Source organism: Alosa sapidissima, chromosome 2 (assembly GCF_018492685.1).
Source record: "Alosa sapidissima isolate fAloSap1 chromosome 2, fAloSap1.pri, whole genome shotgun sequence".
In the NCBI taxonomy this organism is placed as follows: Eukaryota; Metazoa; Chordata; class Actinopteri; order Clupeiformes; family Clupeidae; genus Alosa; species Alosa sapidissima.
Window position 1 is genome coordinate 23,412,495 of NC_055958.1, and position 15,952 is coordinate 23,428,446.

At 43.1% G+C, this 15,952-nt stretch overlaps 1 protein-coding gene across 4 annotated transcripts in view; it reads right to left on the reverse strand.

Moving 5' to 3' along the window:
* Nucleotides 1-15,952, reverse strand: part of LOC121701051 (ephrin type-A receptor 6-like) — a 107,977-nt gene that overhangs the window by 17,263 nt on the left and 74,762 nt on the right. For all 4 annotated transcript variants that reach the window (XR_006027517.1, XR_006027511.1, XM_042084094.1 and 1 more), the window contains 3 exons: nucleotides 5,133-5,257; nucleotides 4,523-4,685; nucleotides 2,967-3,075 (listed from right to left, as the gene is read on the reverse strand). Coding sequence is in view for 2 of the 4 variants with exons in the window: in XM_042084094.1 (XP_041940028.1) it covers nucleotides 2,967-3,075; nucleotides 4,523-4,685; nucleotides 5,133-5,257 (397 nt within the window). In the remaining 2 variants the exon portion in view is untranslated. The remainder of the gene's footprint in view (nucleotides 1-2,966; nucleotides 3,076-4,522; nucleotides 4,686-5,132; nucleotides 5,258-15,952) is intronic.

Here is a 15,952-nt window from a genome sequence, read left to right on the forward strand (position 1 = left end):
TTCTAAATAGTTCTTAGTTCTCAAAACATGATTCCCTCTCACTAAAGTGTTGTTTACCCCACAGACGGCCATGTTTGTTAGGGTTTGTCACACCCCAGCAGGTGGAGTTGCTGACTACAGCTGCTGCAGACATCTTTGTTGTACTTGGCTTTGTAGAAACTGTAGATGGTGCGTGTGTGTGTGTGTGGGGTTGTGTGTGTGTGTGTGTGTGTGTGTGTGTGTGTGTGCGCGCATGTGTGTGTGTGTGTGTGTGTGTTTTGGGACCTAAAAAAAGGGATGGGATGGATTTTCTTTCTGTGCATGTGAACTCAATGCTTTGAGAGGTTGAGTGATGTTCTCCCATTAGCCACTACTGTTCCACGCTCTAAACTGCCTGCTTCAGCTATTTCCCAGTGACATTATAAAGCTCCACACCCACTCAATGCAAAGTGAAACTCGGGGCAAATAAATATGAGATGACCTCTAGTTTCTCTGTTATGGGGCTTTTATGGAAGAGAAGACAACCACACCAACGCAGTCGGTAAAATATATGCATGAGAGCAGACTTCAGTGGTGAAGTACAGTAGGATTCTAAAAACACACTTACCGCTCTACAATTATAACTTTTAACCTTTCACAGATTGCCTACCATGAGGACCAGTAAAGATTTCCTTCATGTGCAGCCATTTGAATTTTAAGAGGACCACACGAAATCACTCAGTGAGTAGCCAATCATGTTGGAACTGTTCACAGTTAACTAGCTTCAATATTTCTGGCTTTCTTCTTCACCTCAAAGTTAAAACAATTTCAAAGCTGCTCCTGCTCTTTAATAGAGGGCCAAGTTGTAAATAAATTGGCCATGTCTTTCCACTGTGTTGGGGAGGAGGGTGTTTGCTGCTTTTGTTCACGCAGCACAAAACACAGATATGAGCAGTCAGCATAACTGGGTTAGGTGAACTGAAGCATACATCGGAGCGTGTACATATTTTTGGAGGCCTTATGCAAGAACATACCGTATCTGAATCTGTCGTGCATGACACATCACTCCCATCCAGTGCATGCAACACTTACTCATGCATGGTCTTTAGCCAAGGCCAGTGCCAGGAAATAAGGCCCACTACCAAAAGCCACTTCATCACAAAGATAAGCCCTGAAAATGCCACCAATAATTTGCACCCAGTCAGCGTCCCTGCCTAAATCAAGTATGGTGTAAATATCAGAGTGTGGCAGTGGAGCAGGCACCCTGGTGTGGGGTGTGACCCAGGCGGTGGGGCTGGCTGTGGGAGGGAGCGGTCGGCCCGTGGGCATCTGTGGGCCCCCAGATCCCCGTCTCCCTCCAGCCCAACATCACTCACGCACAACTGGCTGAACGGCATCAGCATGGCTGCTTTCCACACATGGCACTAAATTAGCCGGAAAAAACGGTGCAATGAATTGGAAGTGTTGAGGGATGGACTGTTCTTTTTTTCTTCCTTGTGCTCCCCTTCTTTTCTCTCTCTCTCCCTGCTGCTCGGCGCAGATATCTATTCACTAGGCTGTTTTAAGTCCTTCTGAGTGCAGTGCCACTGAATGAGATGTTAATAATAACAGCACATACAGCTAGCACATACAGGGAAGGGGAGGGGTGGGGTGTGTACTGTCCAGATATGTTTTAGGGGGTCACTGAATTATTTGCATCATAACAGGTAGTCACATTTAGACCAAACTATGTAAGACACACACACACACACACACACACACACACACACACACACACACAAATGAGTGAGAGAGAAAGAGACACGTCACTGAGTATATGGTCAAGGGGTCCATGCCCAAAATCCAGCTGAGCCTATGACTCAGACAAGGTCCTGCATTAATAGACTAGTCCCCAGTGTTTTGCCTGATAGTTCAGGTGTCTGCTATTGCAGGATGTACATTATAATGATTAAAATAAACACCAATATCACCAATATTAATTTCCATTTCTCTTGGTGATCAATTTCTAATTACAGCAATGCTCTAATGAGGTTAAGTCAATTATGTTCAGCAGAATGGAAAGCAGAGTGCTGTATTAACTTTGTTATAAAAAAACAAAGATATTGAAATATATCTTTAAGGCATCATTTTGTGTGTGCAGGACTTGTATTGCAGTACAACACTATTGCTGACAGAATTGCTTAATCACATTAGCACCATCAGCACCCCAAATGGTGAATCGATTGGAATATATGCTGATGTATTCTTAATGTCTCTCAGCTAAAGAGATTAATCACGTGGATACAGTAGATGCTTGGATGCACTATATTGGAAAGTGAAAATATGATATACACTACAGTCTAGTATGCAGTCACAACAACCATTAAATTTATGATTTCGGTTTATAATTCACACCTACACACACGCATACCTGTTATGCCTGATATTGAAGCAATATGATGACAGTAGGAAATGTACTGTGCAACTGCCTAATTAGATTTACTCCTTCATTTCACTCAAAATGGTAAAAAAAGACTATTCATGTCTACAATAAACAAGGAGAATCTTACATAATTAGTTCAATGTCACTGCCTCCATTAGTTCCACTGACAACACAATGCATTGTATTGGGAGACCTCATCAACTCTGTTATCATTTCATAGACACCCAACAAATACATAAAGGTTTAAATCACCATTCCATATCAATGTTTGGACAAGGACCACCATCACAATAATAACAGCAACATCCAAATCAGAAGTGAGTTTAAAAACAGGAGAGCCATAACTACATTGTGCTATGAAAATAAAAATCATATTTTTATAAGCTATTTTTAAGCTAAATGGTAACCCTGGCATAACAGCCTTTAATATGACAAAGGTACTGTAATTACGACTCCTGTGTTAAGCATTTATCTCCCTACATACAGCATGTAGCAGATGTATTAGAACATCATCACAGGCGCAGGGTAGGCTGTAGGTATTAAAACATAATGACATCACAGGTGCAGGGAGGGCTGCAGGTCTTACCGTCCTGTGATGAGTAAGAACAGTGTCAGGATGACCAGCAGGGTGAAGCCGCCGACGGAAGCTGTGACAATGACCAACACCTGGCCCTGGTCAGCGGCCATGTCTGAAGCTTGGAAGAGAAACAGAACAGATCACAATGGGACACACACACACACACACAAATAAAAATAGATGCAGTCTAGGTACAGGTTACATATACATGCTCTCAGATAAGATAAGTGTGATGAAATACCCCAGTGCTTACAGTAAACTGTAATGTGCACTATCTAAGCATAAATATGAAAAAGACATTGTGATAATGATTGTTTTTTCCTGACTGGTAACTGATGTTACTCCAAGGAAACACCTTCAGCATTCTTAGAGATCCAATTCACCCTGAAATTACCATTTAAAAAGCAATTATTAATCTAAAGCTTGATTTAACATCCAGAAATGTCTTCAATTTCCCGTTATTACACTAGATTAATCATGGTTGAAAATAGAAACCTTCAGAAAAATATCACATATGATGCAAATCAATCAATCAATCAATCAATCAATCAATCAATCAATGGCAGAAAAAAAACAAAGAGGAAACAAAAATAAAAGAAGAGAGGAGAGAGAGAGGAGAGAGAGAGTGAGAGCGAGCGCGGGGGGGGGGGGGGTAAAGCACTGAGGGTGCGTGAGGGGAATTCAAATGGGCATCTCTGATGCTGGGCGACAGGGATGGACAGGGGTAATTAGCAGCCCTCGTTTGATGAAGAAGGGGGACTGCAGATCTCAATAGCAGATTACTTCACAGGAACTTTAACCCAAGACGGGTCTGGTGCGCTCGGCAAAAAAGGTCTAATTAATGGAGTGTTGTGTGATTTGCAGTGAGCTAATGAGTGTTTTACGCAGGCAGAGACGAGCCACTGGAGGCTGGCGCGTCAGAGCAGCGTGTGGGGGTCGGCCAACCCTAACATAACAGTCTTTTCACAAAGCCTCGCAAAGCACTTCACCTCTCTCAAGCTCTCCTCCCACCACAGGCCCTCGCCACAGAATCAGCTCAAATAACCATGGAGGGGTGGAATGAGAAAAATGTTCAATGACCTGAAGACTACCTATTTATTACCTAAGAGATATTTATGGCATGGTGTCAAATATAAAATCATAATAAGAAATAAGAAAGAAAAAAAATAAAACAAAAAGATAAAACTGATTGCTGAAATGCTTGGGGTACTGTGTGCGAGTGAGTTGGCGAGTTGGCCGGCGAGGTTATGAACATAATAGGTTCATGCTCTGTCTACAATCCACTGGCTCTAATTTGATTGTTCTCGAACCATTGGCGTTTATTGTTGAGAGCCAGTGAGCATCCCCTTTATCTGGGTGGCATAATGGCAATAAATGCCAGAACCTTTTTCAAATGTGATTATCCTTTATTTCCGCATGCGGGCCGGATGAATATTCAATGTGGCTGAGTGAGGAGGGCTTCGGAGTCTGCCACGCAACAGGGAAAAGACCTGGCCCCACAGCAACAGCTGCGGCACACAAAGAGAAAGCACCCAGCAGATGGGATGGCGAGCCGAAAGCCTTACCTTCGTCTCCCGTCTCAAACTCAAACTTGGGGCTGTAGCTGGTGTAGCCGGCGGGGGTCCGCGCGCGGATGTGGAAGACGTAGATGGTGGACGGCTTGAGTCCGGCGATGATGACACTGGGCACCTTGCTGCGCGTGGAGGAGTAGCTGAGCTGTTCGTGCTCCTGAAGGACACGCCAGAACAGACATGTGACCACCGGGCTCCCCCATGGCCACACCACATTGCCACGTCTGCATACGCCCAACACACAACTGCCCATTACAGTTATTGTATAAGTATAAGTATATATACTCTTTTGATCCCGTGAGGGAAATTTGGTCTCTGCATTTATCCCAATCCGTGAATTCCCGTAATCCCGACACAGTGAGCTTCCTGCTACAGCTGCGCTCGGGGAGCAGTGAGGGGTTAAGTGCCTTGCTCAAGGGCACAAGGGCCATTCCTACTAGTCAGGGTTCGAACCGGCAACCCTCCGGTTACAAGTCCGAAGCGCTAACCAGTAGGCCACGGCTATGTGTAATGTGTTTTACCTGAAATAGAATGTAGTGTTATTCTGACTGATGTAAGAGCCAATAGACAGCACAGTGTGTTCTGCTGTGGGGAGCTTCTGTACCTTTTCATAGTACTTGATCTCATAGTCCAGCACGGGCAACAAGGGCTGTTCCGCTTCTTTCCAGGAGAGGGCGATACTGTTCTGGGACGCCCAGTCCTTCTGCACCATGCCCACCAGAGAGGGACCTGTGGGGGCGCGGGAGAGGTTAGATAACCTGCAGCACCTCCGTCCATCCCTCCTACTCCCGCTCCTCATTAGTCTGCATTACTCCTGCTAATGAGAGGAGTCATATGACCCTGCAGATGACTGGGGGTCGCCTGCTTCACGGCCCTGCCAACACTGACACAGGACCACAGCCATCCACCAGGAGACTGCCAAGGAGGAAATCTCCCCCTAATGTATTCCTCATGGCCGGAGAACAGGACACATCAACACTTGATCTAATTACCACATCTATTCTACACAGAAATATTGAGGACACTTTCAGACATAATAGTTCTACCACACATGCAAATAGATTGTGTCTGTGACATATTGTGTATGATGTAAGCCTCTCTTATCAAATTCCAGCCAGTGAAATCGATTCACAGTGTGAGACTCAGCAATTTTTCTGCGGCATGATTCCTTTGTGAGGCATTATTTGGAAGCGCAACACTGGTTAATCTGTCAGTTAAACAGATTCAGGTGCTGGAACTTTCAAATGGCCTCCAGAGTTTTACACCCTAATCCAGGATTTTACACCAATAATTTGCAATCACTGGGGGATGGGATATAACACAAATTTAAAGCAAGGATATTACACAGCTTTTATCCAGCCATTGCAACGCCAGAGCCAGACAAGTTTTCTTTACTAATTGAAAGCATGGGTATTTGTCTGGGGATATTAGATCTGCGTGAATAATATTAATGGTCCAGACTCAATTTTCACTGAGTAAATGTGCACTCTTGGCACACTAAAAAAGCCATTGGGTAATAATAACGTTGGTGTAATTAAGGACCCATTAGAACTATAATTGTGCAAGTAGAGAGGGAAGTTCTAAGAGATGAAATAGATGAAAATGACAAAATTGTGTGCAATACAAGTAGCCATTCTTACTGGGCTGCATCCTGACCTGTCCTGCTGACCTGTCCTACAGTACCTCCAACCCTAAATGATATGCCCATGGTATGAAAAGCCAATTTGCAGTATAACACAACCATGCGCACACACACACACACGCGCACACGCTAATCCTTGAGAACAAGAGAATCATCCTGTCTCTCCGGCTCAGTCATGGGTAGTGTTGCCTTTTTCACCCTGTGCATGTTACAAGCTCACACACTTAGCATAGGTCAGCTCAAGGTCTGCGGGCCTCTCTGTGTGTGGAGCAGGCTCGCAGTCCACCCTTCCCCTGATCCGTTTGTTCACACTGCCCGTCTGCTGATAAGAGAGCGTTCGCACACAAGACCGACCGTGAGAGAGGCTGCCACACCCTGCCTGACCACCACTCTCATGCATCTGGCCAGAGCAATGAGACCGTTACCAAGCTCCGCCAGCGCTTGACAACAGTCAGACCACCTCCCCCTCTGAGCTCAGCTGACCAGCTCGTGAGCAGTGTCTTCTATCTCATCAGGTCAGAGGTCAAGGCAAGCCAGCATGCCAGCCAGCACAGACTAGCATCTCCTTTCAGGCTATGTGTGTAAATGCCAGCCAATAACTCAGATGATGGGGAATTCACGCAGTGTTTCTCTGTGCTGGATTCTCTGCTCTGATTATGAGGGTCTGTCATAAGCATGTGCCTTTTATTATCACTGATCATAGCCAAGTTTCCAGGGAGGTCAAAGGAATTGCAATAGGCTCTGGTTTCAATATGGTGTTGCAGTATATTTACTCAACTGCTCTCTGAGAACAAAGTAAATATTGGCCTGCAAGACTGAATTAAATCAGATGGTAAGGACGGAGTATAAAAGATTTAACATTTTACTGGCCCAGAAGTGCTGCTGGGTGTTTTTTACACCATTAATACAAGTTCAAGCATCCCCCTGTCAAATGAAACCAAATAATGTAAACTGAAAAAATCTTCTTAGATTGGATTTGGGGTAGTATTAGTAATAGTCTGGTGAATTTAAAGGATGTTGAAATATTTTTCACAAGAAAGTCCAAACATAAAATGTACTAAAGGTCAGCATGTTAGTTCAGTATTGCTTGTGCTTGCTGCACAGCAACTATAGTGACTGACAGTGACAGTTGTGTATAGTGCGTTGCCAACTGCAGTCTAGCACGCCAACACAGAAAATCACTGCCCACACATGTCTGACCAGTAATTCCAATGTTACAATCAAGTTTGACTAAGCCAGGGTATTCATTCAAAATAACAGCTGGCCAATTGCAAATATGTTACTTCATTGCCTGAGAGATCATTGAGCAGAGTGAGGATGTACAACTGGGGTTATTGGCACTCTGAATGACTAATGACAAAGATCAATTCCAATCTGCACTGAAAAATGTAAATTAAGATTTCTGTGGGGAGGAGTGTATATAAATCCACCCTCTGTCTCTGTAGCTCAGCCTTATGGTGATTCAGGGGCTCTGTTTCACTCCAATTAAATGTGCCGTCTCCTTAGACAGTAAATGGCTGGGTCCATCAGGATTTTTCAAATGTGTGCCGCTGTTTATGGCAAAATAATTGACTTGATGCCAAAGCACATCATTCAAGAAGAACACAAATAGATTAAGAGGGGGAAAAAAACAGATTCTGGTGCCTCTTTGTCATAAGAGAACGTTCCAAATGTCTTGTTCTCTTGCAGTCTAATTTGTTTGACTTTTAGTTTGGAGTTGTATATGCTGTGACATCATCCCTGACCATACTTTAGCAACACAAACAAACAAAACACAAACTAAAGTAAAAGGTAACTAGATGTACTGCATAGCGGTACAAAATATGACCGCCGCTCAGTCCTGTACATCCTTTCCGTGAAAATAAATCACACTAATCAATTTGTCTCCATCTTTTACTCCATCCCCCACTCTTGAAACTTTTGTGTATGCTTGTTTGGCATGCCTGTGTGTGTGTGTGTGTGTGTGCGGCTGCACAGAAAGTAGCCTACTGGCGCTGAAAAGGTGAATAGATTGTAGAATAGCCAAAGAAGTTGTAGCATTGTTTAGATATTTTAAAGGTTTTATAACAATCACAAGTAGGGCAGTTCATCACAGTTCATCCATTGCAACTGGATTGATGAAAGGTCACTTACACTTGTAGGTTACATTGTATTTGGGAAAAGCAAAAGGTATCAGCATAATGTTATATTTTTATTTATTTATTTATTTATTAATAAACAAAAACATCTCTGTCAGTTCCATGCCGTTTTCAACAGCTATCAAAAACAAAAGGTCATTTTTGGATAGATGGATTTTTTGTGAATGTTTCTTCTTCTGCATAAGATTTTAGTCATCTTTAGTTCATGTGATACTTTATTGTCAATGCACAAATTAAGTAACAGTAGTCTGAAACGAAATGCTGTTTTACATCTAACCAGTGGTGCAAATAACTGACATGTCCAAATGGGCCTTGATGAAATGCGTCGCTAGACTGTTCATACACATTTTAACGGGCCAAAGTTGAAGAGCTGTTGTCCGTTGTTGTTCGTGCAAATATAGGCTGATTCATGTTCCCTTGCATTGTGTAACTGAGGTCCATGGCTTGTCTGGCTTTCACCAGACCAAGCTCAATCTTTTAAGAAATCAAAAAATAAATAGCGGGCAGATCAGGCTGGGTTCACCCAGCCTAGTCCATAGGCCCCAGATATTGTTTAATTTTCCGATTGAGATATCCACGCTCTGGCTATTCTAAATGCAAAAATGCATCTGGGAGTTATGACAAAACTGTAACTAACAAACTAGATCCTATTAGAAAGCTGTTAGCTTCCCTAAGCTACAGGTAGGCCTATAAGGTAGGCCTATTTAAACATAAATTGTCAATAGGCTATGCTGGCGACACAAATAAAATCTCCTTTGGAAACCAATGGTTTACGCCTTACAGTATCAAGAGGACTTAAACTGCCATATCGTGCGAAAGTTGTAATAAAATTCACGCAGCTCCATGAGTCAAGGAAAGCGCGAATGAAGTAGCCACTTCTAAATGGGACCCACTACACAGTAGCTTAAGGTGTGTTGCTAAAGCAGCCATAATGAAATGAAGGTGTCATTGTTTGGATACTTCACACACACGTGCTTTTTAATCTCACAGACTACAATTACCAAGCTGGAATCAAAGCACATCGATTCCCCTCTCACACCCTGCACACACTTCAAACAAATAAACAGGCGTCTCAGTCTTACGCATGTATAGGCAAAACTGTATCAGACCGGTGTAACGTTGGTAAATCTTCCATTGCACAGAATGATTTTTGTAGCACGTGCAACAAATGACAGTCGAAAGATACAATTACAGTGCTGCTATCAATTTGCTTGGTATAACCGCATTTATAGTTTTCTACAAATGCAATCAAATTGGCCTCCATCACTCAACCAAAGCTAATGGTAACATTATTGTACCTAGGTCCTTATTGATATTTTAAGATTAACGTACCTGCAGTAAATTTTGGTGCAGTTCTGAACATCTTAACTGAAGATAATGGCGATTAAAGCAGAATGATATTGCATTTTCATTTTTTACCGGGGGGTGCAAATCACAAATGAGTGATTGAGACCAACATACCATAAAAGATTCTTCATCCTCAGTGCCACGGTTCAGGTAGTTAAAGTCTAGTGGGGCTACATACCCACCAAATTTCATGTGCACCGGTGTTTTGGTGTCCCGGGTATCGTTGACCAAAAATTCAGGAAGTAGATGACGGGAAAAAAAAAAAAAAAAGCTTTGCTAGCGGCGGTCATTATAAACATCACTATGTAATTGATTATATCATCACATGTTGTAGTTCATGATAAAGGCTGACACTGACACATTGCTTTATAAAACAGCTGCTCAATGTAAATCAATACATAAAACAAGATCCCACAATATTGTTTCACATATCTGTTTCAATATTGCTACATGCTGAAAATAGAGGTACCATATGTTACCAACTGCTACTTGGCAAATTTGATGTGAATTTGAAGGCTGTGACAACCCCAGTGCTTACACCAATACACTAAAATAAGCACCTAAGGAAACATGTTTGTGTCTTCACTTACAGTAGGTACATGTATCACACTCATTTAAGGTAATTTCTGGGGAGACAATATTTTGACAGAAACAACAAATATCACAACCTCCCAGCTAAAAGAGGGGAAAAACATAACACTAACCAAAAAACCTTGTTTTCACTGTGTGTTTCTGCAGAGACAAAACTCTCAAGATAAAACATCTGCTCACAGAGAGACCCACACACCTCCAGCAGGTGAGAAACTGGTTAAGTGAAGATCACATATCTCAGTGTTCTTTTCCACGTGCTCTCTGTGAGCTACAGCATTGGGCAAAGCTACTGGAATCACTAAGAGACCATGACACAGGAGGCTGCCCTTGGGGAAAATGTATCAAATGCAACAGAACTGAGCGCAGAGAGAAAATCATACACTTATGGAGAGACCATTTAGAGAACTGGTTCAGCTCAAGTTGCTGTAATGTGACCATAAATTAGTGGGACACAACATGCATTTCCAACCTAAAAGCAAGTTCAACATGTCACATTAAACGGTGTTACGCCACAGATAAAATGGTATCATATCTATTTCCGTTGTCCATTAGGCAGAGCTGTAAAGTGTTTATATAAATGGTCTCCCTCTCGCTCTGGCTGCCTGTGAAAAGGTACCTTGAAAAGCCATTAAAATTCCCAGTCAATTACAATGCTCAATGGATAGATTTAGCATTCAACCGTAGTTAAATTCACAAGCTAAGCTAGAGCAAACTAATGGAAACTCATTAAATGTGCTTGACCTGCATATGATTTTAATTAGCTTTCCTCCCCTAAAGGTTTCCATTAACTGCTTTCCAAAATCAATTCGGCCTGTATTGATGCCATACTATGTTTAAATGATTTTTGTGCTGTGCTAATGAATCACTAAAGAGAAACATACAAGTGTCAACCAATTAGTAAAGACAACCACTGCATGCAAACCTGAGCCAGGTCTGCAAAGCATTCAGCATTTTGAATTTACTGATAAATGGATAAATGGACTGATAATTTGAGATGACTGAATAAGATATTTACAACAATGTTCAAAACAACTTGATGAGGAAGTAACGTTTTGAACTCTCATCCCTGTTCCTCAACATACAGTAAAAACACACATAGCATTATTTCTTCTGCCCTTCTCACAACTTGGAACCTTTCCTCCTCTTCCTGTGTTTTTGAGCAAACGCAGGACATCTCAGCTCCACCACACAAACCACAGGGGAGCCCCTGCAAGGCCTGTCAAGTCCTCCCAGTGTTGGCCACTGGCACACTGAGCATGTTGTCCTGACCGTTGGGCAAATGACCCATTCCTGCATGACTGCGCCTGATAGTGGCTGTGCAGACAGCACAGTTAACCACGCTGTAATTGTCAGACGATAAACAGAGAGATTTGGGTTGTGCATCCTACTTTCAGAGACAATCAGGGCATCTGCTGGATAGTTCAAAAAGACAAACGCAACATTGTCAGCTTATTCATATATGGAATCTGACAGTGCCAGATCGATGGAACTGTACCTTTATTTCTGTATTTCTGTTTATCAACTTATCAAGAACTGTAATGGCCTACAACATTTCTACAGTTTCTCTTCTCCAAATCATCACAACGAAGGATTCCATTGTAACACTGATGTCCACAGACATGTAAACAGCCATCACTGTCAGCTATAGAGCGACTCATCATGCGCTAGAAGTTTTCCCCTAAAGTGGTGCGAGGAATGAATTCAATCCAAAGCTAATGCCATGTTCTACACATGCAATGCACACAGTTCCCACTTCCCTTCAAGCAAGGTCAGAATCTGGTCTGCAAAAGTGAAATGTCATCATATCTTGATCAGCTGTGCGTGGACAAGTGCAGAGGGTGTGAGAAGGCAGGACAACTTGCCCAAGTTCAAATCCTCTTTGTCCTCAAAGTGAGCCACTTAATTGGAGAGTGTGGTGAAGTAAACTCAATCAAAGAGGTTAATTTAATATCGCTCAACGTCAGTGTGTTAACCTCCCCAGTAATCCTCTAGGCGTTGCATGGAATGAGGAGGACTTGGGACGGAGTGTAATGAATATAATTGTGGCGTCTCTGGGGATTGGGAGGGCACGCACGGTGCCCAGGATGCCTTGGCTCTGTGCAGAGGAGGGTGTGTGTGTGTGTGTGTGTGTGTGTGTGTGTGTGTGGGGAAGGGGGGGGGTGGGGGTGGGGGGCTAATGATCCCAAAAGTTGATCAACCCCTGGTGGGGAGTCATTAGACCATGTGCACAGCTCCTGTGATGTTCGCTCTTGTGAACGAGTTTCTGTTCAGCCCGACTTTCGGCACTCCACACAGGGCTGTCTAATTGGACTTTTTTCACCCTGCAGGCTGAGGACCCCGCTCACCCCAGCAGCAGGGTACAGTTTCTATCGAATTTAGCTGTCCTTGTGTGTTAGAATAGCAGGGAATCTGCTCTTTCTCTCCCTCACTCTCTCTCTTTTGTCTCACTCTCTGTCTACCTCTCCCAGACTATCTCCCTCTCTCCTCTTCTCTCTCTCTCTCTCTGAGGGTTTCGGCTTACTGCACTCTGCTTTTACTCCCCTTCCGTTTATAGAATGACTTCAGTAAGGACAGACTTTCATTTCTTTCACCAAAGACCCATTGTCTGAGCTGCCCTCTTCACCCTCAGCAAAATCCATCTGCCCAAGGTCTGAGCTGTGCTGCTCCTTTTCTATGCTGACGTGTTGTACCGAGGAGACAACATGTCTTTTTTAAATATACCATTTCACCCTAGTGTGTCCGATGCTAGGCCTAATCAAGGATTCACTCCTAGAAAATATAGAATTTAATGAGCTGTATCTATAATCAGCCAGTGGAAGAATAAATGAGATGTTAATACATGGAATTAATAAAGAGTGTTGCTTCAGGGGCAGTTTACACAGATCCCAGGAATCAAAGATGTAGTTGGTTATTTATGTCTGCTGTTGGAGCTCTGGGAGTTGAGGTTAAATGTAGACTTGTAAACTGTTCAGACAGCTAAATATTTCACTGGAGCCCAAACTATGAATACCAGAGCCAGTACTCCAGCAGAGCTGGTGCACACCTGTGATTTACACTGGTAAACGGGCTCCTTTGCCTTACAGTGCACAACGCGGCAGATGTTCCCACCACGAGTCATGTCCAATTTATCATCTGTATCTGCTGAACACAGCGGCCCGTCCTGGTGTGGTTAACAGTTAATTAAGACAATCAGTCATGGAACAGAGAGTCTGAGAGATTCAAGCTCCTCTCTTTCTCACTTTCTCTCTCTCTCCTCTCTTCTCTCCATCTCTCTCTCTCTCTCTCTCTCATGCTGGAGGAAACTAACAGGCTAAGTGCCCTGACCATCTGAGCCTCACTCAGAGTCATGACATGGGACACTGAGCTGCGAGACAGGTAAGAGCAGGTGAGTTGCACATTTTAATTGGGAACCAGGCTACAAGATGATCCGTCTGCTTTTCCTGAACTGGTAATTTGGAAATGCAATGAGGTTTTATAACAGGCCAGTGGAAGCAGCCTTGGACCAGCCCTCCGCAATCAATACCAATTTGCCCCTCTTTCTCAGAGGTAATTAATGAGAAGAATGGAATTATCTCACTGTTGCCAATTTATGTCCAGCCCCACCAAAATCCATCCCATGCCGGAGCTTAAGTGCTTTATTAGGGAGGAAAACCTGATGGGGAATGCCTGTGTGAACTGTCTTATATCCATAGGAAATAGGATACTTTTTACGATGCGCCATAAAAGCAGGATTTGATTCAGCTCACTGCAACAAACTGAATAGGAGCATATTCATTACTAATGGTCCTCTATTTAATAAGGGGATTATTTGTCTTACTAGGGTGAGGGAAAAGACGACAGAAAAAAATAAAGGCCTGACACTTTCCAGAGATCTTAATTACAGCAACTATACGCCAGACATTACACCAACCCAGTGGTCTCCAGAGGCCTATTTTGGGCACTGTCATTTTACTGCACTCTGTCGTTGCCTGGCATCCAAGATAGAGAGAGGAGGAGAAGTCAAGTGGCATAAATAGATGCCCTTCTGCATCTCTTGTGTATCAGCCCTCCCAGCCACAGAGACTCCCATCCTCTCCCCCTGACTCCCCCCAGCAAAGACTACATCCAGTAGAATGGAACTGCAGGAGTAAGCAAAACTGTTTCTCAAAAGGCACTTTGGATGCATTGTAAGTGGCGCAGACTAAATGTGGGCTGAATGGAGTAAGCTGTGAAGTATCTGTCTGTGGGACTATTTCACTGCTTCCTAGAACAGTAAGACTGCTGATTTATTACAGCATGTCACAGATGGAAAAGGGAGTCTTTTAACCATAGAAACTAATGCATAATGATTTCCCCTTTAGTCTCATCACGGGTCGGGTCAAGTCAAGTCAAAGTTGATCAATTCTAAAGCTGATTTCCAAAGCAGTGCTGAGGATTTGACAATCCAATCTTTTGGTACTACAGAGCATTTTTCACAATAATAATACCAATTAATTTCATCGCAGAGATCTCTGACAGTTAGTTACAGTATTTGACTTGGAAATGAAATAGCACCATAACCTACAATGGTGATTAGAGAAATAAATGGGGCACAGTCTTTCAGGTGTCAAATAATAAGATTACATTTTAGCAGCTCAAGAAAAAATGAGAATATTAATCAAATATCTTTTTTACTTTAAATGAGCCAATCCTTAAAATAGGAGAGTCATTAGCTGAAAGGAAATGGACCTTGCAGTGGAAAAGATTTTTGATAATAATAATAATACAAGCATAAATCATGTCAAGCTGAAGACATGCCTAATGACATTACATTAACGTTACTGTCTTTCCCACCTGCTCTGAATATAACACTGTATCTGTGTAATTGGAAAAGAACATATTATGCAATTCTACACATGGCCATTTACCTCACAATAACACATGGAATCTAGGTTAAAAGCTGTTCTCTTATTTCTTTGCTCTTTCATCTCCAGGTATAACGAAATGACCAAATCAGAGATGGCTGAGCTAGTAACACCTTGTACATGAGAAAATCTAGAGGTGTTTTCCCCTCCACCGTTTCTTACTCCCTTTAACAGCGTTGCTAATAAGGAGATGTATTTAATTGCCTAGTCTGTTCTCACTACCCACAATTACCCTTTAACAGTTTTATGGGACTTTGACTGCTTGTTAGCACAGCAACACATACACACAAACATATACACATGAATCTATTTGGTAAATAGCTGTGGCTGTAAATAGCTGTGTGCTAATCTGCATTGAGATAATGTTCAGGTACACCAGGGTGTCTAATTCCAACCCCTGCCAGCTGTGACATGGAACCTCTCCTCACCCCTGACCAGCACACTGCATGCCTGATCAACAGCAGCCATTTTGTTCTGCCCTCTCTGTGGGCATGGGCAGCGATTAGCGGTCCTGATGAAGCTATGGTGGCATCAGATCTATCTCTTTCTCTCTCTCTCTCTCTCTCACACACACACACACACCCTTTCTCTCGCTCTCTCCTTCCCACCCTTGCTCTCTGCAGGGCTCGACCAGCTGCACCCTGAGCTCTCCTGGAGCAGGGCGAAGGCCAGACAGATGGCTCGCTGCGAGAGACGCCAGCACGCCCAGTCACAGGAGGAGGACTGGTCAGGCAAAGGCCAAGGGTAGGAACAGGCCTGTACTGATCTAGCCCAAAGTTAAAAAAACAACAATATGAGGAAAACAACAAAGCACAGTCCTCTA